The sequence below is a fragment of the Terrapene carolina genome, unplaced genomic scaffold (assembly GCF_002925995.2).
Source record: "Terrapene carolina triunguis isolate 2854851 unplaced genomic scaffold, T_m_triunguis-2.0 Scaffold22, whole genome shotgun sequence".
NCBI lineage: Eukaryota > Metazoa > Chordata > Testudines > Emydidae > Terrapene > Terrapene triunguis.
In genome coordinates this window covers 5,113,436-5,139,063 of record NW_020664373.1, presented here as the reverse complement: position 1 = coordinate 5,139,063, position 25,628 = coordinate 5,113,436, and the positions used below count along the sequence as shown (strand labels likewise).

Genomic DNA, 25,628 nt, shown 5'->3' with positions numbered 1-25,628 from the left:
TCTAGAGTCAAGATCTTGCTTAATTAAAAGTATACATGGTGAGTACTGTGTAATGTAGTAAGACCTGGCTTGTCTCATTTCCTTTTGCTGTGGCACCATGTTCTTAAGTTAGGCAGGGCAGAACTACTGGACTTTCCTGTGTAGTCCCTTTGTTTCACTGAACTGTCCACCTTGTTGGGAGCTTGCAGGTTGATGGATTCAACAGCAGAGTCAGGATTAGACCTCAGGAATGTCTTGATTCTTTTGCCTGGCTCAGTCACACCATTTGGCCACGTGTCTTTTCTAGGGCTTGATCCAAAAGCCCATTGAAATCAATGGGAATCTTTCCATTGACTTCAATGGGTTTTGGATCAGGGCCCTAGCACTTGCTGGAAGTCCTATCTGCTAACAGAGTATACAATCCAAGTTTTATGATACAATGCAGACTTTCCCCATTGAATGCTTGTGGTTTTGAAAACAGAAACACTTTTTTTTTTTTTTTTTTAAAGGACATATATTTTCTTATGCACCATAAGGCTCCCTGAGTATTTAACTTCTTTACTTAGGCACCAGTAACATCAAAAAAATCCATCCTCCAAGCTATAATTGCAAATTCAGGGGCGACTCTAGATTTTTTGCCGCCCAAAGCATGGCAGGCAGGCGGCTTTTGGCGGCATGCCTGCAGGAGGTCCCCAGTCCCACGGATTCGGCAGCACGCCTGCGGGAGGTCCGCCAGTCCTGCAGCTTAGGCATACCCACCGCCGAATTGCCGCCGAATCCGCGGAGCTCCCACAAGGCTGCCTGCCTGCCGCCCTCATAGGGACCGGCAGGGCGCCCCCCGTGGCTTGCCGCCCCAGGCACGCGCTTGGAGCGCTGGTGCCTGGAGCTGCCGCTGTGGAAATGGAAAGTATCGTAGAGCCTTTTCAGGTGCTTCTGTGGGGGGAAATGTATTAAAATGAAGCTAATCTCCAGACACCTCAGATGCTGTCTCATGTTCATCTGACCTGTTGAGTTCAACCGAAAATGTGTGATTTCATATGCCACCTTCTAGCACGTTTGTAAATTGCAAAAGTGCACTTCCCGCTTGTGGCAATGAGTGTACTCACTTCATTGATGCTGATCTCAGCCTCCACATACTGCAGGCCTTTCTGAAGAATAGAGATGAGGGCAGCAGGTGGCACTAGTGTTCCATTGATGTTGGACTGACTAATGTGGCTTTCGATACCAAATGTAAAGGCCGAATGGGAGAAACCTGAAAGCAAGAAAGGAAGCCATGATATGAAATCTGAACTCATCAACATGATAGGCACCCTTTTCAATCTAAAAATATACTGTTTTAAACTGTGAAAGGCATTGACACATAAATGGAAAAATACAGTTTGATTGCATTAGGTCAGTTAGGTTAACAGAGCCATCTTACTGTTTCTTCTTCCCCTCCTCTCCAACTACATTTAATTTGTAAACAAAATTTATACAGAAATGAAAAGCTTTCATGATCAGTGTTCAAGTAAAAAATATACCTATTAAAACAACTCATGCTGGTGGCAAGTGCAGCTACTAAAAATTTGACTCGAATCTTCTGTTTCCTCTCTAATTTAGTATCAAGCTTTTCCAAAGCCAAATACTTTAATCTTTATCATTGCACAGGTTGCATTTGGCCAAGGCATACTTGCAGCTCACACAGGGGAGCCATTCTCTTTCAGAAGATAAGAAATACTCAATTCTCTGCCCACAGCTCTGATTACTGACTATAATCTGAAACGAAGAGCTTAGTCATTATAATATGAAACAACAACAAAAAGACGGAGGCCACTCTCATGGATCTATCTTCTGGAAGTGAACAGTAATAGCAAAAATAATGAATTGGAATGTATCACATCACAGATGACAAGCCAATTCACTGGCACCACTCCTCAGTTAACCATAAGCCTTTCTCGTCCCCATTTCATTTGTGTCATCTTCCTAGGAAACAGCTGATAATAAAGCACTCTGCATCTCAAATTAAAGGATTTAGCGAATAAACTTTGAAAGAAGGAGCTGCAGTTTAATCACTAGGGGAAACTAGTCAGAACTGTTGCTTTGTGCAAGAACAAGCATTACAACTTGGAAAAGTACCTGGACTGTGCATGTGAGTGGACATGCGGGAGGGGGAAGGGAGAACAGGATGTAGATATAACTGTAGGAACCCATTTATCACCGCATTGTCTCCAGAGCATTAATCTAACATTAAAAGCCTTGAGGAAACCACCATTGCCATGTCTCAAACAGGAAAACCCTCACACTCTCCGCCGACTAGACGAGTGGGAGAAGAGAACAGCAGCTCTCAAATGAAAATACTTCCGTTATACATATCTACACCTCTTCCCCCTGTCAACAGTGGTTTAATTTACAGTTTTGTCCGTTAAGGGATTTCCCCCCATATCAATATTCTGTCCAACTATGTGTGGGGAGCGGGAGGGGACTATGGAGTTATTCCAGAATTTCAGGAGGGATGCTCTCTCTCTCTCTCTTTGAAAGATTATTTTGGCAACCAATCCAACCAACTATGATCCCAGTTAGTTGGATCAGTAGCAAAAAGAAACTCAGAAATACAATCTCCCCAGCCCCCTCAGACATCCCCCCACTGAAATTGAAATATTTGCTTTTTAAAGTTCCTCGCCTTCCCTCCACCCCCATTCTGTTATTTGTCTTCCCTTCCCCCTCATCTTGACTTCTGCCACTGTCTCCACATGTTGCCCCATGCTCCCCGTCCCTTTTGGGTGTCGACGTGTATGCTGAAGAGGTTCAGCTCTGGCTACAAGCCTAGTTCTGAAAAAGAATAATGGGTGAAGTAAAGCACAGAACTGAGTGATCTAATTTATATCGCCCTGGTCCTTTGCTACTCTGTCCTGCCCTTCTCTTGTTTATTTGGTACCTGACCACCCATCAGATTAGATTGTAAGCTCTGCAGGGCAAGGACTTTTTCTTATTTGTTCTGTCAAACGTGTAAAGCACATTTCTGGCTGGTGCAAAAATAAGTAAATAAATAATAATAAAGTGAACCTGTGCTGGAGTGTGTCAGTCCAGAGCCCTGGTCTCATAACAGAGTAGCGTAACACTGAAATCTCCACATCTATGGTGTGTGACTATCCAATATTACCCAAACAGGTCCTACTTTATTTTAAATTTGTGCACATTATAACATTATTTTTTAAAGTCGGCTCTTTTTAGAATGGTGTCATTGATTTCATGGCCAATCTACTCATGCACTCATAAATGGAGAGTAATCGGGTGACTAAACTGTGGGTCAAAAGGCATTAAAGTTCACACAGAAGTTACGCTGTGATCCTGACAGGTAAGGATTTTGTAAGTGGTCTCTGGCTAAATCAAAGGATTGGCAGCATTAAAACTCCAAACCACCAAACCCTGGAGCAACAGACGTAAAGCTACTAGTGTAGATGTACACTAGGTTTCATTTTAACTACACTTTTACACCTGTTATTGCATCCTCTTTTCTGTTGGCAGGCTGAGGGATATATCTTGGGCCAGCAGACTGTAGGCTATAATTTGGGCCTGCAGCTAATCACCTTGCTCAATACTGAGGGACATGACACATCATTGAAGGCTGCTAACTCATCATCACCTGCTCGAACATGAAAATGCACTTATTCACCATGCAGAAGTCACATTAATACACACAGCTTCAAGGTTTTCATTTTACATCCTGAAAATATTAGGCAGGGAAAGGGACTTGAAACATGGATTTAAAAACAGATGTTTGGCTTCTAGCTTATATAAATGTATAGCATCTCTGCAGATGTTTAAATAACATACCATTACAAAAGCAACTGCCAGACAAAAAAACAAAACAGTCATAGCTAGGGCATGAAAAAGCTAGAAAAAGCAATATTCAATCTTTTGAGCATCAGCAAGACAGCTTTCCTAACCTTTTAACAAATAAGACTGTAGTGTGAAAATCAAGGAGTGTATCAAACAAAGGTTGGCTGAATGAACAATATCTGATGTCATAATCCCTTTTAGAACAGTCTTGAAATTAAACTGTATATTTTAAAGAAGAAAAAAAATTCTCTCCTAGTTTCCTGTACTTCTCCAGCAACATTTTATAAAATCAACAGGGAAATGGACATTTTATACAGTGTATGCTTTTGAAGTATAACTCTCACAACAGGAAAACTGAATGAAGCTGCACAAATGTCAGGGTTCCAATGACATCGTAAATCACTTGAGCTTTGCTTTTATGGTTACCAGATGTCATCAGATCTCTTTGATGTCTGTGTACAGTATTATATAGTAGTGTTGTATCTCTCTATATTTCAGCCATACACAGAGAAGATCTCCATTAAACAAAGGCAAGTTTCAAAGGTTAGCTATTTAAATGGTCATGTTACATGGAGTTAACTTGGCCCCTCTTCTAAGGTTCAGAAACCCACATTAAGGAGCTAAAAGCCAAGAAACTGGAACACCACCCCCTCTGATGACTGTATGCAGACTGTTGAGGCAGTTGGGGAGGGGGAGAGCAGAGACAGAATGTGCTCTGCAAATGGTAGATATGATTTGATGGGGACAATTTGAATTTGTAATTGACTGAAACCAGACACACTGTCACAGTACTGAATAAAGCAGGAGAGAAAAGTTGTTGAATCTGTGGGCTTGGCTACATAGTGACACTCAGGAAAATCAATCCAAATTAACTAAAGGTGTGAATTTAAAGTGGATTAGTTAAACTGCATTAAACCCCTGTGGAGATACTCATAAGTAGCCATAATTTGGTTTAGTTTAATTGAAATAAAACTAAACCAAATTAAGGCCACTTAAATTCTGAATGAGGCCATGTCTACATTACAAAATTAAGTCGACCTAACTTGCATCAGCATACAGCTTCCACAGTAACTACATCGCTTGTGCGTGACTATACTTTGCTCCTTGTATCAGTGGTGCGCGTCCTTACCGCTCATGGAGGTGGAGTTAGGAAGTCTGCACAGCAGGACATTTATATCGTCAGGAGCAAAATTTAAGTGTAGACACTTCTATAGTTAGGTCGACATAAAGCTGCCTTGTACCAACCTAACTCTGTAGTGTAAACCAGACCTGAGAGTGTCCACACAGGGTTTAATGCACTTTAACTAAACCACTTAAAATTCACACTGAGTGTCCCTGTGTATTATTTCCCATAAACTAGATTTAATTTTCATCATTGCAATAATTCCACATTGTTCTATAAATTATTATTAATTTGTTATCTTGTACCACCAAGGAAATGGGACCATGTTGTGTTAATTCCTACACAGACGCATAGCAAGAAATGTGGATCCTCTGAGGTAGTGACTATCCGTAAAGAGGTAAGAACAGTCAAATAGAGGGAGAGGGGGAATATAATGCCACACACTAGTTTCATTCTGCCTCTCCTTCTCCCAGTTGAACAGGCTTGTCATCTGTGAGTGACACACTGCAATTCATTATGTTGCTATTACTGTTTGCTTCCAGAAAACAGACCCATCGGAGTGTTGTCCGACTCTTCTATTTTTTTTTTTTTTTTTGGCCATATTGTGAAAAGAGGAGAAAAGGTAAGCAATCAAAATATGCGTAATTTATATATACATTATATACCTTTTAAAAAACACAGCAGCTCTACATGGCAGCTCCTTAATATAGCCATTATTAGTTAGCTGATATCTTGTAGGAATCATGGAAGAACTGGGCCTTGAAAAAGGATTTGATGGAGGACAAGATAATGGGCTTAGAATGAATGCAATGGAAACAGAATTTTAAAAAAACCCTAAAAATGTTAATATAAGGGCTACTTTGAAACAATGCATATTCCCTAATTCACACCAAAAATATATCTGTCTGACAATTGCACAAAATTCATGTTTCAGTCATTTTGCTTCATCCACAGAAAGTGAGATAAACATGAATTTTCCTCTAAATTGGTTATACATTTTCCCATTGAATATGGTACTTCTTAAAACAGTTTTTGTATGTGATATATTAAAGGGACCGGGTATGTCAATTAGCTGTTGCCTTTTTAATTAACACAATTCTGTTCTTCGTCTGTAACCTGGCCACGTTGCAAGCTTTTGGGGGCAAAGATCTTGTCATCTTAAATTGCCTTTAATACACCTCGCACACTTTCGGAACAACAGCAATGCATTTCCAAAACACAGACACAATTGTGGGACAGAGTTATGCTGCCATGGCAATCTAAGTGAGAATTCCCTCCCTTCTGTGGATTTAGGTCTCAGCTGAAATGTGAGGTAAGGATTTTTACGTATAAACATACAAACGAGGTGCTTTTGAGTATTATCTGTCCTAGCTGGTCTAGCAATCATAAATTCAAGTAGCTGACATATATTAAGAGCGCCTTTCTCTTTCTGACTCCTTTAACTCTGTAAATAGCTGTCTTGTATGACTTACTATCTTACACTAGAACAGCTATTGTACATTCTGCTGCACTTGGATGGGTGTACAGGATGACAATTCCTCTTTGGAAACAGTAGCTTCTGAAGCATCACAGGCCAGGCCTGCCATTGTGGGGAGCCTGGTTAGAGCTGGCTGAATTATTTGCTTAGTGTAGTTCTTGTTTCTGTTTGTGAACTCCTCCAGAGCAGGCTAAATTTATTTACCACAATTTTCAAATAGCTTATAAAAATAAGTTTTAGCCTCTAGGTTTTTTGCAAACTGTTCATTTTAATTATTCACAACGTGTGACTTGTCACCTCAGCACTGTTACTGCTCCCTGACTGAATGACATGGAGAACAAGGAATTATGACCACCAAAATGTGCATCGTTTCTACTGAATATTCTTGTGACGGACCAAACCCCAGGTGTTTGTATGAAAAGGAGTCATTCTCCAAACATTTGGGAATAAAAACCCATTCTCACAAATATTTATATAACTCATACTAACGAGGTGGTTCTTCATATGGAGATTTGAGTGGCTGTTCCTGCTTTTGCATTAGTGATTCTAGTCCTTTAGCTGAAACAGTAAAGGCTGATGCTTTTAGATCCAGAGGTCCTGCACAGACCACCTGGATTTGTTACATTTGTTAATAATGGGGAGGGGAAAGGGGAAGAACGAACTCTGTCAAACTGAGCAGCCACTTGGAATATAAATGAATATTTGCCACAATCTTTTAGTTGGGTTTAACCAGCTCTAATCATAGTTAAGATAATTTTTAAAATCTTGGTTTATTTTTATTTATTGAGACCATACTTTTTCACTAAACCCCCATCCCATTTCTTCCTTTCCTCTTCCCCTAGATAGCATATTTATTCCCTTAAAAGCAATTTGACAGGTAGGGGATACAAAAAAGAGCAGGGTTACAAAATGGTTTTAAAATAACACTGGTTTTAAAATGGCTCTGGTTTGCACGTTCCTGGCAATTTGGGGATTCTGAGTGCATGAATATTTTTTTAAAGCAGCATAAGCACTGGCACCAAGACTGTGAATTTAACTGTTGTAAAAAATTGTGCAAGAGTGGAATGTGTATTAGGAAGTTGGCTAGTACCACAAGTTGCAGAAAAAAAAAATCTGGGTATGAGGGGGTAAAAGAGCCGTCTTTATTTCCATAAATAGGCCTATGTGCAAATCTCACGAAGGATTTAGACGTATCAAGTAGAGGCATTCTGTAGAATTACAAGTGAATTGAAAGAAAGTGGCATTCAGAAGGACAAGACATCCCACACAGTCCCATCTGCAGCTTAACCGTGTCCCCAAACCCTGAGTAACTCCAAAGCTGCCAGCACAACCGCTTGCGGAGCCTGCCAAGGGCCCAGATGCAACTTCTGGAAAAATATCTTCCACAGTTTGACACCTGGGTCTTGGGAGTTACATCTCAGAGGAAGGAAGGGAAGGAAGAATTGTGTGATGTGATGCTTAGAAATAAATAAGAGTCCTGCTACCACAAATGGGGTGAAGGGGAGGCACTGAAAGAATAACTAATTAGAAGCATACACAAATGAGGATGAAAATAAGTATTTTGAAGGGTTACTGGGGCAGGGAGGTGAAAAGCAGGTATATCAACTACTTATTTGCAAAGTACAAGCCAGCGCTTGTAATCAGAGCTGGGCAAATAACGGATTTTTTGGTTTGCTGGCAGTTCCGATTAAAAAAAAAGTCAGTTTAGTTTGAACTGGAAATTCCAAAAATGTCAGTGAATTGAAAAAGTCCATTTGGGGGTTAAACAAAACCTGTCCTTCGACCCAAAACATTTTGATTCCAGGCATTTTTAAAGCACCAGATTCACAAAACAGCTGGAGGAGGCATGTCCAGTGGTTAGGACACTCACTTGGGATGGGGGAGACCAGGGTTGGAATTCCTGCTCTGGAGAAGGGACTTGAGGCCAGGTCTTCCCTCTCCCAAGGCAGTGCCCTCCCAGGCTATTCTGGGGTGAATCTCTCTTCATCTGTCCTGGTGAAGCTGTTCCACTGGAGCAGGTCTTTGAAGTCGGACATTCTCCAGAAGAGTGACCGAACTGCCAGACGATAGTCATTCGCTTTTTCCCTGACCCAGTCATATGTTGTATTATCAATGACATTTACTAGCAGAACTGTAGTTTTGATTCTGATTAAATCTCTATTTATCACAGGGCACTTATGGAGGCATTGAATATACTCTCCTTCAGAGCGGAGTGTGAGTAAATTGGTGGCATCACAAGTGGAACTCTGGTATCACTAAGAGATTATTTACATACGGTTAATATCATTCTGCTGCCTCGAGCCACTGCATGTGTTCTGTTTTAATGCAGACAGTTTAAAGGTGGGCACAGATCCTAAACCGCATCTTGTTTATTATTCACAGCAGACTCCGATTTTTCTCCAAGTTGAGCTTTTTTCATTCTGGGTAATATGTCCTAGAGTGCCTCTCTCTTTTTCAGCAGCGCCTGCATATTTTTGAAGACTTACCTTAGTGATTACATAAAGGACTTAACAAGGACACACATTAGCAATGTAAAATAAGAACTGCAGTCAAAATATAGTTTTAGAAAATCAGCTGAACAATAGGGCCTGCACATTTGTATTAAGATTAGGGTTACTGAACCATTAAAATGATTTCCAGAACCCTGGGAAATGGGTCCTGTATTACAAGTTCTTTCATAGTCCCTAGGAAATATAAAGAAAGGATCCTACGCTGTAGTTTATGTCAGCTGCCAAAATTACAGTGTGCATGGTGGCCTACTAAGTTTTGTAGAAGCAATTATTCACAAATATTAAAAGTTACACCCTTTTCCTTGGATATCTGACCTGCTCAGCATCTGCCAAGAATTCAGAGTGAAACTGCAACCCCAAATTATTTTATGATGTGCCAAAGAATGCTTTGGGCAGGGATTATCTTTGTGAAGCAGGAAAATATGTTGGAAAAGATTAATAAAACTTGGAAATGATCTTTTGATGAGCAGTATTTGGCTTTTACCATTTAAATCTATTTCAGAAATATGATACAGGGAGGAGGCAGGACAAGGAAAATGGAAAGAAGTTTTTGTTTTGTTTTAAAAAATAAAGCTTGAAATAAATCTTTTAACCACGCCATATAAATTAGCCTGACAATCTGTAATTAAATGTCAACACTGATCTGACATTTTAATGCAACTATTTATGCAAATCAGCAAGATTTGCAATCTTCTCCGACGGCCACTCCAAAAAAGTCATCCTCTCTTATTACATTAATAATATCATCATCTTCCAGACCTGTCCTCTGAACCAATGGTCAAAGGAGAGGGTGTGTATCATTTCAAGACTCATTTTTAGGCAACGGAGATCATATTTAGCATGTTTTGCTGTAAGTTGTGTTCTTCCGTCAGTTACAATAACCACCTGCAAGCAGCAGTGAAAAGGACATTGCTGTTGACACTCAGTAATGAACAAGCAAGGCTTTCAACACTGAGATGGTTTCTACAGATGGTCACCATGGACTTTTCAGTTCCCAAGATAGCAAGGTCAGATCTACACTACAAACATTTGCTGGCATAGCAGAGGTGTGGTGAGGTGTGACTTGTGACCAACACAGTTGTGCCAGCAAAAGCCCCTACTATAGATATAGTTATACTAGAAAAACTGTGCTTTTGCCAGTATAGCGTATTTTGCTAGGGGAAGGGCGGGGTAGGAGAGGGATGGGCAAGGTAGCTGGAATAAGATATACACCTCTACCCCGATATAACGCCACCCGATATAACACAAATTCGGATACAACGTGGTAATGCTCCGGGGGGGCAGGGCTGCACGCTCCGGCAGATCAAATCAAGTTCGATATATTGCGGTTTCACCTATAACGCGGTAAGATTTTTTGGCTCCCGAGGACAGCGTTATATCGAGGTAGAGGTGTACTGGCAAACGTGCATTATTGCAAGTGTGAGCTGCATCCACTTTGTTGGTATAATATACCTATGCTGTCAAAACCTTTCAAGCGTAGGCCTGATCTAAAACTTTTCCCCAAAATTGATACTGTAATTTCCCCCCATGCCTATGATATTCAGTAAACCCTTTTATTTATTCAGCAAATCCTTCTAAAATGTCTCAAGTCAATAATTTATTCAATACAACACAATAGATACATCTTCATTAGAGCCTAATAATTTACAATGTCTAATTTAAAAATGTCTACAAACTTGCTTGGAATTATGGGTAAAAAAGCACATCTGAAAAGGGGTACAATTGTTTGTGTTCTTCTGTCTTAAAAATGACCATACATGCTCAGATCTGACACTGTATACCAAGACACAGGCCAAAGAGAATTTAAAACAGCCAAGTTTGTAAATCTGTGAAATGATTCAGAAGGAAATACTGACTAAGTAGGGCCTTGCGAATGGCAGAAGAACAGGATACTCAGTGTATTTCTTTTCCTTTACCAGAACTTGCTAAATTCTGAATTGCTTTCCTTACCCTACATTTTAATATGCCTTCCTGATGCAAAATGGATAAGAGTGAAGGAAGACATGCAGTGGGACAAGTTTTCAAAATTTGCAAAACATGTATTTACTCATATGGGCATTTGTACATATGAAATAAATATTTGGGAACATAAGTAATACAGTTTACATACATAATGTTGATTATTTTTCACCCCAAAACATACAAAATGGCATGGGCATACAGATAATTAGTTTCCTCCGAAAACTTAACCAGAACAAGGAATGACCAAACTGCTATGCTTCTGTATCTACAGACAAAAAAAAAATTGTCCTTTGTTTTGTTAAATGTGGTGTTTGGATTTCATAACAGTACTATTGATATACTGCCTCTCTATGTTGTCAGCCTATGAAAAAAGTGCACACTGTGATCATGATTCTCACATTATTTCATGTGACATAAAGGTGTTGTCAGCATAAAAGCCAAATTGCTTTTTATCTACAAGAGGTTGGCAAAATGCATTAGAGAAAAATTGCATGTTTAGACCAAACCATTTCACATCTGGATCCAAACCTGACTTTGATCATAAGTGAAATGAGTTTGACTTCTAATTGCACTTCTGGATCTTTTAAATGTATTTCATATTTTCCGAGTGAATAAAGACGGTGGCAAGCAGAGTGAGGAATTATGGATAGTAATAAAGTTCTAAACTGAGAAATAATGTTTATTTCCCATTAGTTAAATAAATAAGCTATAAATTAGAATGAAAATACATCTGTAAGGGCTATGTGATGTGCTATGAGACACTAGAACATCAAAATTTATCAGGCAGTGTAATGATGAAGTACCCTTTTCATTTAAAAGGGACATCAACTGAAAAAAACACATTTCTGTCTGAAAAATTTGCACTGCTACTATTACAAGTAATGCCCAAGATTACTATATTTGGGGGGGAAAAAAAGTTGAAAGTCTTTCATTTTTAACTTGTACTTTTGACAATACTTTGAATACAGCCAGTTTCACGGTCCCCAATGTACTGTATAGTCAGTTTCCCTTAGTTTTAAAAAAGATAATAGAAGCAAAGGAGGGAGAGAGGGGAAGGCTTGTCAATGTTTTCAGAGGAGTTAAAAAAAGACTATATAAAGCATAATCTAACAGAAAATATTTCTTTTTAATTAGCCAATTTATAAAAATCCAATTGACCGTTTCTCTTTAAATAATCAGGTCAGTTATTGGGAGACATATCTATTTGAACTAATGCTGATTTTGTTCCATTTCTCAAGTATTGTTTTCCAATATCGCAGATACAACATCTGTTCTAAGAACACTAAGGGCTCTGTGCATCTGAAATAACCCCTGGAAGGTCACAAATCTTGGCTCTACATTGAGCCGCTTATTCATCAGAAATTTGGCTCATCTGCAGAAGCAATTCTCTTTTCACTGAGTAGGTTGGGCCAATGGAAAATGAGACATCATGTAAATAAGCCTGTTCACCCATAGACCAGCTCTCTGCTAAATCACGACAACTAAAAATTGACGTCACATTGCCACGAAGGCTAGTTTTAACACTTGAAAAGTTGGATTCACCATCTCATTCTTGTTGTCCAGATACTCAGAATAAGTAACTAACTCCTGGCCCACTCTCCACCCTTATCTAGTTCTGCACCTTTATCTCACACTTTGATCAAATAAAATAGACGCTATTCAACATTTTTGCAGTGCCTTCAACCAGAGGACTTCAGCGTGCTTTACAAATATTAATGAACAAAACCTCAACACCCCATGTGAGGCAGGGTAAGTATTATTACCCTCAGTTTACAGGTGGGGAAACTGAGACACGTAGCAGTTTAGTTCTGGTCTAAACACAGTTTTTGTACTGATATAGCTGTCAGTTAGAGCTGTATTGTTTTACCAAAATAATAAACACAGCATAACCCCTCGTGTGGACACAGATATACTGGTTTATTTATTAATTATTATTTTATTATTATCTATTTGCATTACTGCAGTGCCAAGGAGACCTAGTCATGGACAAGAAATAGGTTACGCACTGTACAACACAGAACAAAAAGATGGAATAAGCTATATCAGCATATAAGCACATTTATATTGGTATAACTAAACCCATGCTAGGGAGGTTGTACTGCTGTAACTATACTGGCATAGTCATATAATGGTATGACTTTTGTGTGTAGACAAGGCCTAAGTGACTGAAAACAATATGTAATTAAGTTCTTTTCTAGAGAGCTCTCTTGTCCTTTTCACTGTAATTTGGAGGCTTCAAAAGACGTGACTAGTACATGTTGAAATGTAGCAGCTGATATGAGCTTTGTACATGCACCAGGTAAATTCAGCAGCACTTGAGTGACATTGTTTAAAAGCATATTTATAGAGAGGCTCTTTAAAAGGTCTTTGAAGCTAATGAATAGAATTGGGGGGGAAATCATCATCAGCAGACTTCGTAAGTATGAGAACAGTGCACTATTTTTGTGGTCACAGTGGTCCAGTACCTTGACTGACCTATGCTTCTTAAATAATACATTATTCTTCAAGGTGTGTATTTTAATAATTTTGTCAAAACCCATACACTATATATTTCCTGTTCAACTTGCAGCACAGTCTTCCTGATTTGCAAAGGATGAGGCAGGTAACTATGAAGCAAATGTAGCTGACCTACATACACCAATATTTTTTATTATTATTCTATGCTATGCTTCATCTGAAGTATTCTGAGTAAATATGCACTTTTCATAAAAATTACGAACTCTGTGGTATACACAGTAGTTCACAGCACTCTAAATGCTATAAATATGTACCTAAGCATACAGAAAAAATGTATGTTCTTTTATTTGAGAAACTGTATGTGATCATGTAATTTAAGATTGTGTCATATGACAAACTCAAAGGGGACAGAGTATTAATCTACCTTTAAATATTTCCTAACTTTCAAGATCTTAGCTGTTGACCCGTAACATTTAATTTTTGCATAAAATGTCAAAGTTTAAAAAAATTAAAAGAACATTAAAAAAAAAAAAGGTGCTTCCCTCTCCAAGGCTTTGAAGTTCTGCTGGCTTTCAAGAAATTGTAAGGAGCACATAGATATACTATAATCTTGAACTATTTAAATTGACAACATTAGAACTCCCTGTTCCATTAACTTTATGAGATCTGTAAAGAAAATATTCCCGGGCACCTTAGGAACTCCATAGGGGGAAGTGTGCCCCTCTAGTTCACCTTAGAAGGTTTACAGGAAGGAGCCCTTCTCCTACATATACAAGTTTAAACTCATAACAGGGCCTTGCGGTTTCTATGATCTGCAAAATCCCCTTTTATTGCATAACTTTTGCCTCAGTCTAAGCTTTAAATAACAGAGAAATTCCTAGCCCTTATGATTGCAAAAAAATCTCTCTAACATGAGCCAAACACACAACACCACATTGCTGTTTTCTTGAGTTTCCGAACAGAAAATTTAAAACAGCTATAGGACACAAGCTGCCCTGTCCACCTTCGTTAAGGAGGAGCGAGTAACTATTCTGAAGTTGAATGGTAAATATTCAAACATCAGCACCTAACAATTTCACTGCTGATCATTTTAGCAAAATCATCCAGGGAATGTTTCTATCCCACCATCAAGTTGGATGCTGTGGCAGATACTGATTGTACTCTGAAGAGTCTGGTATCAACCTTTGGGCAGACAAAGCATGGAAAACTTCAAGTTGAAAGGGAAAAGTTTCAGAAAGCTACGAGTGTAAGAATGGAAACTGTTATGCAACCTTAACTATGACAATCACTGCCAGGCAGCTGCTATGATTTTTTTTGTTTTTTAAGCAGTATAAGCCAGAGATAGATAGGGAGGTAATTTTAGGGCAGCGAAATCATATTGTGGAACAAATTGAAGTGAAGGAACATCAGAAAAGAGCATTAGAAGCCAGAAGAGGAACACAAATCAATAAATAAAAATTATTCATTTTGAAATAGTTTTAAGAAATTGTAAGTGACAAGTGGCTGGTCCGTAGGGACAAAAAAAGCCTTATTTTGCTGCATTTGTGCCAAGTATGGATTTGTCACTCATATCTGAAGGCTTGGGTTCAGTTTAGAGTATTTAGGTTAAACATATGAGACAGAATTAATGCAAGTCTCAGATATACCAATGCACCTGGATTTTCAATTTCTACTTCTCCTCACCATTCAGTTTGCCACTGGAATTCTTTTAATCACAACACATGTCTCTCATTGCATTGTTCTGATGTCCTTTCTGGAATGTAAATAATCATCTGTTCTGTTTTGGGCAGTCATGGCAGCATGTGGGAACTCTATATTCTGGATTCTAAGTGGTTGTGTGGTATTGCAACTCCTTCATTCTAGAAGAAACTAATAGCAAATCTCTGTAACTTTAGTAAGCAAGGTCAACATTTTCACACGTGGGTACATAAAGTTAAGCCCTTAAATTAGTATTTAGGCACCTAAACATAAAGTAACCCAATTTTCTGAGGTCCTGAGTTCCCACAAATCCCAGTGAACTCAACCAGGGCTAGCGATGCCCAGCCCCTTTGAAAATCAGGTGCCTAAATATGGATTTAGAAGCTTGGAGTTTGAAAATTTTGGCCTGAGCTTTTCATTTTCATGTGCAGTTCTCAGAAGTATTTTCTACTGGTTGGGGGAGAAAAATACACACACAGTGCTACACTTGGGGAAAAAAGTAATGGAGGAGTGTGGAAGCACTAGAAATCTACTGGGTACCTGGAGGGGAGCAGAGCTGTAGCTAAATATTTTTGGAATCTGTGGGACACAGAGCGTAAGCAGACACTGTCCATTCTGGGAAACGGGGTACATATTAAACATTACAAAAAAACAGGGATTCCACGAAAAGCTTAAGACAAATATTTGAGGGTCCTATTAATAAATTTGTTTTCTGGTAAAGATAAATAACATGTAACAACACTATTATGCCACTGATGAACCATCTCACAGATTCAACATTGATAGGACAGACCCTAGAGAAGCACTTTATGCTCTATATTTTTAGATAACTTCCTTTCAAAAAAGAACTGAAATGTCAAAATTTGATTTCCTGGGAAATTTTACAAGTCACAGAAGTTTATTTTTTAATTTTTGGTAAACCTACTATCAAATGCCTGTTATATATTTAAGGCATCTAGTGCATTGGTGGGTTGACACTGTAACTGTAGAGCAGATAAGACCTATATGTTTTTCATATTTATAAAGGAAGAAATAAATAGCATAGCATCTCTAAGATACAGCCTTTCATATCCATTCACACAGCCAAAACTATTGTCCAGGTTCTCATAATCTCATATCTCAATTACTGAAACGACCTTTTTTCTGGCCTTGCCCCACTCAGATCTGTTCAGAATGCTGTTGCAGAGATCATTCTCCTAGAACATTGCTTTGACCATGGCTACCCCTTCTCTATAGCATCAAACAAAAGCTACTTGTCTTCGCCGCCAAGACCCTACATGGCCTATCCCCACCCTATCTACCATCTCTCATTCACTATCACAACGTCAACTCCCACCTCTGATTGGCCAACAATGCCAGCCTACATCACCGACTTGTTAATTTTCAAGAAAGCACCCCTTTGTGTTTTCTCTCATGCTACCCCTCATGCTTGGAAGGTGTTCCCCATAAACATCGGCATAACTAACTCATTACCCTACTTCAAAATCCTCCTTTGCCTGATGCCTACAAAATCCTGATAATGGTTAGACCACTGGTGTGCTCATATTACTGCCAATCATGCTGACCAATATTGTCTCATTGTTTCCTTGTATTCCCCCATCTGTCTAGGTCCATCTATTGTCTCTTATTTTTATACTAAGATGATAAGCTCTTTGGGGCAAGGACGGTCTTCTGTTCTGTGTTTGTACAGCACTTAACACAATGAGATTATGGTTCTCGGGCTCCTCGTCAGTTTGATAATACAAAGTATAAATTATAAACAATAATAATCTACAGAATGGATTCATTTTGCATATATTTGCTAATCCACCAGGCCAAAGGATTGATTGTTGCAACTGTGGTTACTACAAATGGGAGGGTTATGAGAAAAAGAAGGAGTTTCAGGATTAATCACTCTACCTGGAATTCCATGGGGTGAGGTAGAGAAGTAGATTCATAGATTTTATGGTCAGACGGGACCCATTATGATCATCTAGTCTAACCCACATGCCATAACCCTCACCCAATAATATTTGTACCAAGACCATAACTTCTGTTTGAGCTCTTGCATATCTTTTAGAAAGATATCCAGTCTTGATTTAAAGATTTCAAGTGATACAGAATATACCACGTCCCTAGGTAAATTGTTGCAATGGTTAATTACCCTCACTATTAAAAATGTGTACCTTACTTCTAGTCTGAATTTCTCTAACTTCATTATGCCTGTTTCTGCTAGATCAGTGGTTCTCAAACTTTTGTACTGGTGACTCCATTCACATAGCAAGCCTTATAAATTAAAAACACGTTTTTATATATTTAACACCATTATAAATTCTGGAGGGAAAGAGGGGTTTGGGGTGGAGGCTGACAGCTCGCGACCCCCCCATGTAATATTCTCCCGACCCCCTGAGGGGTCCTGACCCCCAGTTTGAGAACCCCTGTGCTAGATCAAAGTGCTGTCTATTATCAGAAATCTCTTCCCCATGTAAATATTTGTTGGCAGTAACCACCTTTCTCTTGGATCAAGACTGAGCTTGATCTTAAACTTCTCGTTATTAGGAATGTATTCCAGATCTCATATTATTTTTGTAGCTCTTTTAAACCCTTTGTAATTTTTCAATTTTTTTTTTTTTGAAGTCTGGACATCAGAACAGAACATAATATTCTAGTAATGCCACTAATGCCATATACAGCGGTAATATCCCCTCCCTACTCTTATTTGATTTTCCCCTGCTTATACATCCAATAATTGTGTTCTCTTTCTTAGCTACAGCATCACACTGGGAACTCACATTCCATTAGTGATCTCCCTTGCCTCCTAAATTCTTTTCAGTGTCACTGTATTCCAGAATACAGTCCCCATCTCTGAAGCATGAACACCTACATTCTTTGTTTCAGACATATAACCTTGGATTTTTCTGTATTAAAACTAAAACGCCTTTGTTTAAATGAGCCCACCTCATCAAGTGATCCAGATCAGTGTGTAAAACTGACCTGACCACATCCTTATTTACCACTTCACCAATTTTCAGGTCATCTGCAAATTTTATCTTTTCTTCCAGATCATTGATAAAGATCTTGAACAACATTGGTCCAAGAACAGATCCCTGTGGAATCTAACCAGAAACATCCCAATTGCATGAATATTCCGTATGTACAACTACTTTTTGAGGTTTAATTAGTTAATCAGTTTTTAAACTATCTAGTATGGACTACATTGATTTTCTATAGTGCTAATTTTCTATCAGAATCTCATGTGGGAGTAAGTCAAATGCCTTACAGAAGTCAAAATACAGAAGTCAACCAAATTTATAATCACATCAAAAATTATATCAAGTTTTTTAACAAGACCTGTTGTCCATAAAACCATGCTGACTGGCATTAGTTATGATTCCATGCTTTAATTCTTTACTGATTGTGTCCCTTATCAGCCTTTCCCTGAGTTTACCAGTATCAATGTGAGACTAAATGATCCATAGTTACCTGGATCATCCCATTTACCCTTATAAAATATTGGAACAAGATTTACGTTTTTCCATTCCTTTGGAACTTTCCCAGTAATCTAAAATTTGTTAAAATTGAACAATAATGGTTAAGAGAGATCCTCAATCAATTCTTTTAATTCTCTGGGGTAGAAGCTTTCCGGTCTAGTAAGGTATTAAGCGAGAGAAAGTAACCTTTGAGGTTTATTGATGAATTTTTCAACTTTAAAAGGCTTGAACTTCCTCCAAAATCATGTCATTAGAGTATTTTTATGAGGAAGTGCACAGTACCCACAGGTACCTTTGCCATGACAATGTTTGAATTAACCTCAAGCAACCTGCTGCCTCACAGCTGTGAAATATTTGTAATGATCTAGGAATATTCCTGCTTTGTATGGCTTTGCCTACTTGTCTTGTGCATGTTTCCTTTTGTCATCTCTCCCTACTCACACACATTTTAAGGGCAAAAGCTTAGAATTCTCACAAGAGAACATTAAAAGGAGAGAAAAGGAAAATTGAGCACATGTTTTCTTTTTAAATTACTATGATGTTGCTATTTGATTTATATTCTTGATGTTTTGTGAGCTGGGTGGATGCTCACATTCCAATATAAAATATCATAGATGGAAATCTAGAAAATCCCTGGTTTTGCAGAGTCCATCAACTGTAGATGACAACTCAAACTATATTACAAAAACCCACAGGATATCAAATTTACCATCATTAGAAACGCTTGTTTAGACATTTTTAATTTACTATCTTGTCTTTCTATATTGTTTATGCTAGAAGGTGGCACAGCATCTTACAAGCTGAGATTTCTTTATTTGTGTTACAAAAAATACAAGTTTAAAACTCCATAAGGGAAAAGAGCATAAGCCTGGCTCAGAAACAGGGCCGGCTCTAGGCACCAGCACTTTTCAAGGGGCAGCATTCCAGCATTTTGGAGCGGCACTCCGGCTTTTTTTTTTTTTTTTTTTTTGCTTGGGGCGGCAAAAAACTTGGAGCCGGCCCTGCTCAGAAAGTCAATACCAATTGTATAGTACATGCTTCTTAAAAAAACAGATCTGCTGGTACAGGATTACTTATAGTTCTCTTTTACCGTGCAACATTGTACCTGTACACAACTGGATCAGATACTACTACTAGGACTATGCATAGTATCCAGGACCAAATGTGTTTGGTTTGAGTTAGTTTTTCCTTTAAATTATTAGTGCCAACTTCTGTTCTCAACTATATAATTTATATATGGAGTAAATCCAGTGATGTCAGTGGAGTTACTCTGTATTTACTCTAATGCATAATAAAGTTAGGGAAATATAGCTTTCTGTGTCAAATAAAAGTTGCATGTGAAGTAGAAACATAATGTTTTCCCCCTGCAAATGCTAAAAAATACTGGAAAATAGCAGAGGAAAAACATCCAGAAGAGCCTTATTCCACCATCATTTCGATCTTGCCATTCATCGGGAGGTCCATAAAGTTTCCTTTTGAATCATTCCACAGCATCAGTGTGTATGTTGATGGCGGGCAGGAATGCAAAGACTGCCATCTTTGGTTTTTGCTGTCCCGTAGGGGAAAATTATTGCACAACACCGTGATGTGGAATCATTTACATTAAAAACAATATAACAATGCAAATATACAACAGAAAGTAATTTCAAGGATTCTAAGGTATGGCTGTATCCTCCGTGCATCCTTTTTAGATGTTCAAAAGCCTTTTAGAGTGAAACCCCAATCAGCTTGTTTTTCAAAATTAAGTTTTAGATCAAATTTTATTTTTCTCAACCCTTGCTTTCCATCACCAGATCACAGACAGCAGCAATGTCCTGTTCTAATGAGCCAGATGATTAGAGGAGAAACAGGCAGTGAGTGCTGTGCAGATGGGGGAAAGAAGGCCGGTGCTAGCCTCTCAGAGGGCCTATTATGCATAGAACTTCCAATAAGCTTCAATGGACTACACGCTGGGATAACTAGCAGGAGCACCCTGATCTCTCCGAACAGTGATCCAGATTTGAGTTTCCACTCCAAATAGCTGCTGAGATTTTGATCCCATCTGCCTATTCTAATAAGGCCAGAAAGTTTTTTCCTAGAGTTGGTTAAAAAAAAAGGGACGTTTTACTAAAATTTATGGGTTTTTTTTAATTTTGAAATTCAAAAATTTTCAACTAGGTCTAGTTATCTCTAACCAGGTGCAGAGACCAATTCTAGGCCTATTGGGACAGTGGGTGTCAGTTCCTGGACAATGCACTTGCCCTACACATCAGCAAAGCAGCATTCTTATCGGCTGCTGTTAGCTAGGAAGTGGACGCAGGCTGTGAAAAAGAAAATGGAGCCTCTAAAATTAAACATCAATTTGAAAGTATTTTTTAAAAGCACAGATTACAGTTTTACTCTAAAAGACCCTCCTATGTTTGGAAAGAGAGCGGTCAGAAGAGCAGAGGGAAGGGAAGACAAAGAGAATTCCACTTGCACCATTAGATTCACAGTGATATTGATTATACACAAAAATCAGATATTTACACACACAAATAACCATTTAGAAATGTACTTATCTGCAGCCCAATGAAAAGCTTATTTGCAGAAAATCTCACTTCATTTGACAAGTATCTGACTGAAATATTCTTAAGTGGCTAAAAAACGCCAAGGGATTAAGTAATTGCGCTTTGTGCATATGCTGCCAAAAATAACTTTGGCTAGTATGACATAATTCTACTAGACATTTGTTAACATAATGCTTTTTATTTTCTTGTTTTGCCTAACTTTTGCACCTTTGTATGTCTGCCCTATTATCATGGGGAATGGTTTCAAAGACATGTAGTTTTGTGCAGGGAGTATTTAGCCTGGGTTTTCCATTCTCTAATGCTCAATACAATTTTGTTGACACAACACAATACAATAAATTGGTTTTCTTCTCTCTCTCTCTCCATCTGTGACCCGTGTTTTGATGAAAGACAAGTAATTTACCTGACTCCTGGAGATAGCGATACACCAAGAAATTCACTTCGTCACTGGTTATGCTCATCTTAGCCCCACCTCAATATGATGAGGTTTACAAGAAGTGTGATCCACGCTCTGTTCAAAGGGGGGAAGAAAACAAAAGAGTTTTTGTTCTATTTTGATTTACTATATTATTTGCTACCAGAACTAAGGAACATTATTTAAAGGGGCACAGTTAATATTTTAAAGGCTTAAATATTTACATGTATTACAGTTGTGATTCAACCTGTATGCGAGAGATGCAAAGAGAGCGTTGTAAATGTTGAAAGCACTTCAGCTTTACTACAGTTCTCTTGGATACCCCCTTCAGTGTATGAGTACACTCTGATCAGCACTACTGGCAATTACAGTCAATGCATAGTATACCACACCACACCTAATCTTTTCCAGCCCAAACTTTATAATCTGGTCTTCTGCCTAGTGGTTTATCCACGTGAGAAACAGACAGTAACATCAAAAAATAACACAATGTTACTCAGAGAACTTAAATAAAATAGCAGTAAAATTACAAGCAACTCCAAAAAGAACAAATAGCAAATGCATATTTATAGGGAATAATGCAGAACACTTTGTGCAGAACGATGTATATGCACACATCTCGGCATAATAAAAAGTTGTAATGTCTCAAGTATTCGGTGGTTCATAAAGCACAAGAGTCAAGCTTGGATGATTTACTAAAATAACCATAACCTTTAAAAAGAAAGACAGTTTTGCATGACTAGTTTGGGTATACTTTGTGATAAAAAAAAAAAAAGCCAAATGCTATATATTAAGACGTTATTTTGTATTTGAGGTTCTCTCTCTAAATCTCAATGACAATTTTTTTTGTTCTGGTTTAGTTGGTTCAGAAAATTCACCATAACAGCTTTAAGTACTTTAAGTGAGCCATACAGCTCTGACAGCCACACCGAACACATAACCACTATGTAAAGGTTTGGAAGTAAGAGCATGCTTACACATTATAAATGAAGAATTTTGTAGGAGTCTGCTGTTTGTTTTAATTTCTCAAATGTCTCTTCTTGGCAGGCAGGATGGTCTTTGTTCACTGAAAACCTCTTCAGTAATTCCTGTTGCCTAGAGTAGCACCTGCTACTGTAGGCAGTGCTGATCAACTACAAGTTTCCCCCACTGATGATCTAAACCAGCAGGTCGTTCATGACTGTAACAGATGTCTTTGCATATTTATGTAAATAGAATTCTTCTGAACTTCATTATGCCTTTTATTCCCCTTCCCTGTTCTATTTCAGCAATGGCTCAGATGCTGTATTTCCACCACAACCAATACCTTGGATATTGGGTTCTATATTACAGGCGTTTGCACCTCGTGCAAAAGAGAAAATACATAGCATGTTCTCCTCCTCCTATGATTTTGTGATTAAAGCACGGGTCTGGGATTCGGGACATCTAGGTTCAATTTCCGTTATGCTACAGTCTCCCTATGTGTCGCTGGGAAAGTCACTTGGTCTCCCTGTACCTCAAGTTCTTCATCTATGAAGTAGGGGTAAAACTTCCCTATCCACAGCATTACTATATGCGAGGAGGGCGGATACTAAGGTGATGGATATCATAGCAGACAGATAAATCTACCTTTGTGAACTACAGGATTTTGCATTTAATGGCAAAAATGCACATTAAAAGAGCACTTTTTATAAATCCCTATAAAGAGCCTACTTAAAAAAGGAAACCTTTAAATACAACTTTGCTCAGTGGTTTGAGCATTGGTCCGCTAAACCCAGGGTTGTGAGTTCAATCCTTGAGGGGGCCACTTAGGGATCTGGGGCAAAAATCTATGATTACTGCTGTCTACTAGAGTAAATAGTATTTGAATAATTCTAAATAATTCACCAAGCATCCCTTTTGTATAATACACTCAAAACCATCAAAGCCCCCAAAGACATTAGTGATGCCTGTTAAAGCCATTTTTATCTCCATCTATTTGATTACATTTAAACATATATTCCTGTCACAACTGTCCATTCCTACAGCAGTGATAACAAGAGTGTAAGAAACTGTGACAGCGCTGGTTTAAAAAAAAACCACCAACCCTTTTTTTAGTATCTTAAAAATAGCACTTTCATTTCCTTGGTGGTAGGAAAGATGGTAAAGTTAAAACCTCTTACAAAAATTCAGTTTCAGTGATGACGTACATTGTGCTGCTGTGAGCATTATTAATAATATCTCAAGAAATTACAAGTGCTGCTCCTGGGATACATCTTATTAGGTTGAGTTATTAATATCATAATCTTTCCTCATACAGAGGTTCTTTCTTTCCCCCCAGACAACACCTTTGTTAAATGAATTAAAAGCCAGAGGAAATCAGTCTGACTGCAAAATAAATAGTTTGGCAACTACAGAGAAAGCCTCCATAGCAGCTACCTTTCTCCCTTTTGTATTAGAATTCCAAACACACTAAGGAGCTGGATTGATAATGCATTTTCCCTGAAGTCAGTGAACAGGAATTACTTTGACATATGTGTCAGATCATATCTTTATACACATTGTTACCATCCCATAAATAACCAGATGATCCCCGCTCATGCATTTAAGTTCCCCCCTCCTGCAGATGCCAATGCAGCAATAAGATACACAACCACAGGGCTCTATCCATCTGAAATGATCCAGAGATCTTGGCTCTGCCCCAGAGTAATCTATTCATTAGAAATTCAGCTGAGCCATGAAAGACTACACTAAATTTCATTAACCCTGCCTTCTGACTTCCCCCATCCCCACACAAAAATACCCCAAACCTGATATCAGACTATGGAAAAGACAGTCGGGAGGAGAGGAACATAATTGTCTCTTGTGTAGCTCTAAGTCTGATTCAGGAACAAAGAAACAAAACAAAACAAAAATCCCTCCCGCACAATAAAACTCAGTCCATCTCTAAAATCCTGAGAAAACCTCCAGTTGAAAGCTGGGGTGGAGTGGGGTGTGTGTGTGGTAACCAAATGTTCTCCCTTCATTAGTGGTGATCAATATTGTCTAGATTAATACTCCTTCTCTCTCCTTTTTTTAAGTAGTGCTCAGAGACAACATTAATGTGCTTATGGGGCTGTTTCACATTTAAACTAAAGTGATAACATTTGAGTTCGCTGTAACATAATTAAGTTCACTACACACAACAACAGGCAGACGGTCAAATCACATCCAAGCTCTTTTTTACCTGAAACGCCTTTTCTCATAACCAGTTACATGTTATGGAGGGTCTGATTAGCTTCAACTATACACAGAAAAAAATGAGTCCCGATCCTGCACATACGCATGCGTGGGCTTAAAGTTAAGCATGTAAGTAGCACCAATAAAGTCAACGGGACTAGTCATATACTTAAAATTAACCCACAGTACTGTTGACCCCAAGCGTTTAAGAATGAGGAGTGTGTGTTTATAAAATCAGGGACTTACCTTGCATTATCCACAGGCATTTAACTACCTTCAGTTATTTAAATTATAAAACTTGAAAGGGTGGTGTACAAGAGTTTGCCAGGGCTCGACCCTCTCCGGGGAGCCACGCCGACGCACTACCTACTGGGGCTTGGGCACTTGGTCTGGCTGCAGGGTCTCCCCCGGCAGTCCTTGCAATCTTGAAAGATACAGTAAGCCCGACCCTGGCTCAGGGCGGGCACCAACGTTATGTCAGGGCTCAGACCCTCAGTCAGGGTTGAGCAACAATCAAACCAAGTACTTAAGCCCAAGCCCTAGGTCAGGGCGGGGCAACAAACGCTGAGTCAAGCACTCAGGCCCTCAGTCAGGGCTGAGCAACAGTAAGCAAAGTATTTAAGCCCAGGCCCTAGGTCAGGGCGGGGCAACAAACGCTGCGGCAAGCGCTCAGGCCCTCAGTCAGGGCTGAGCAATAGTAATAGGCCTAAGCCTCAACAGGCCTGGGAGAGGGGGAGACTGCCACCCACGGGTTGGGTGGCAGGGGGGACGCAGGCCCTCCCACTCCACTGCGTCCCAGCCCGGGGCCCTAGCAGCGGCAGAAGACCCGCTGCTTGGTCAGTGGGGATCCTGGCCGCAACACACTGACATAGGCTCTGGCAGTGCTGCAGCCAGACTGGGGTCGGCTGCCCCCGGGCTACTTCCACACTCCCCCTCTGGGCCTACCTGGGGGCTGGTGTCGGCCTCGGGGAGAGATCCTGGACCATGGGTTC

At 39.1% G+C, this 25,628-nt stretch overlaps 1 protein-coding gene across 3 annotated transcripts in view; it reads right to left on the bottom strand.

Annotated features, from left to right (window-relative positions):
• Nucleotides 1–25,628, bottom strand: part of LOC112117172 (F-box-like/WD repeat-containing protein TBL1X) — a 254,769-nt gene that overhangs the window by 34,420 nt on the left and 194,721 nt on the right. For all 3 annotated transcript variants that reach the window (XM_024215066.2, XM_024215067.2, XM_024215068.2), the window contains 2 exons: nucleotides 21,448–21,555; nucleotides 1,086–1,231 (listed from right to left, as the gene is read on the bottom strand). In XM_024215066.2, the coding sequence (XP_024070834.2) occupies nucleotides 1,086–1,231; nucleotides 21,448–21,505 (204 nt within the window). In that variant the 5' untranslated portion in view covers nucleotides 21,506–21,555. The remainder of the gene's footprint in view (nucleotides 1–1,085; nucleotides 1,232–21,447; nucleotides 21,556–25,628) is intronic.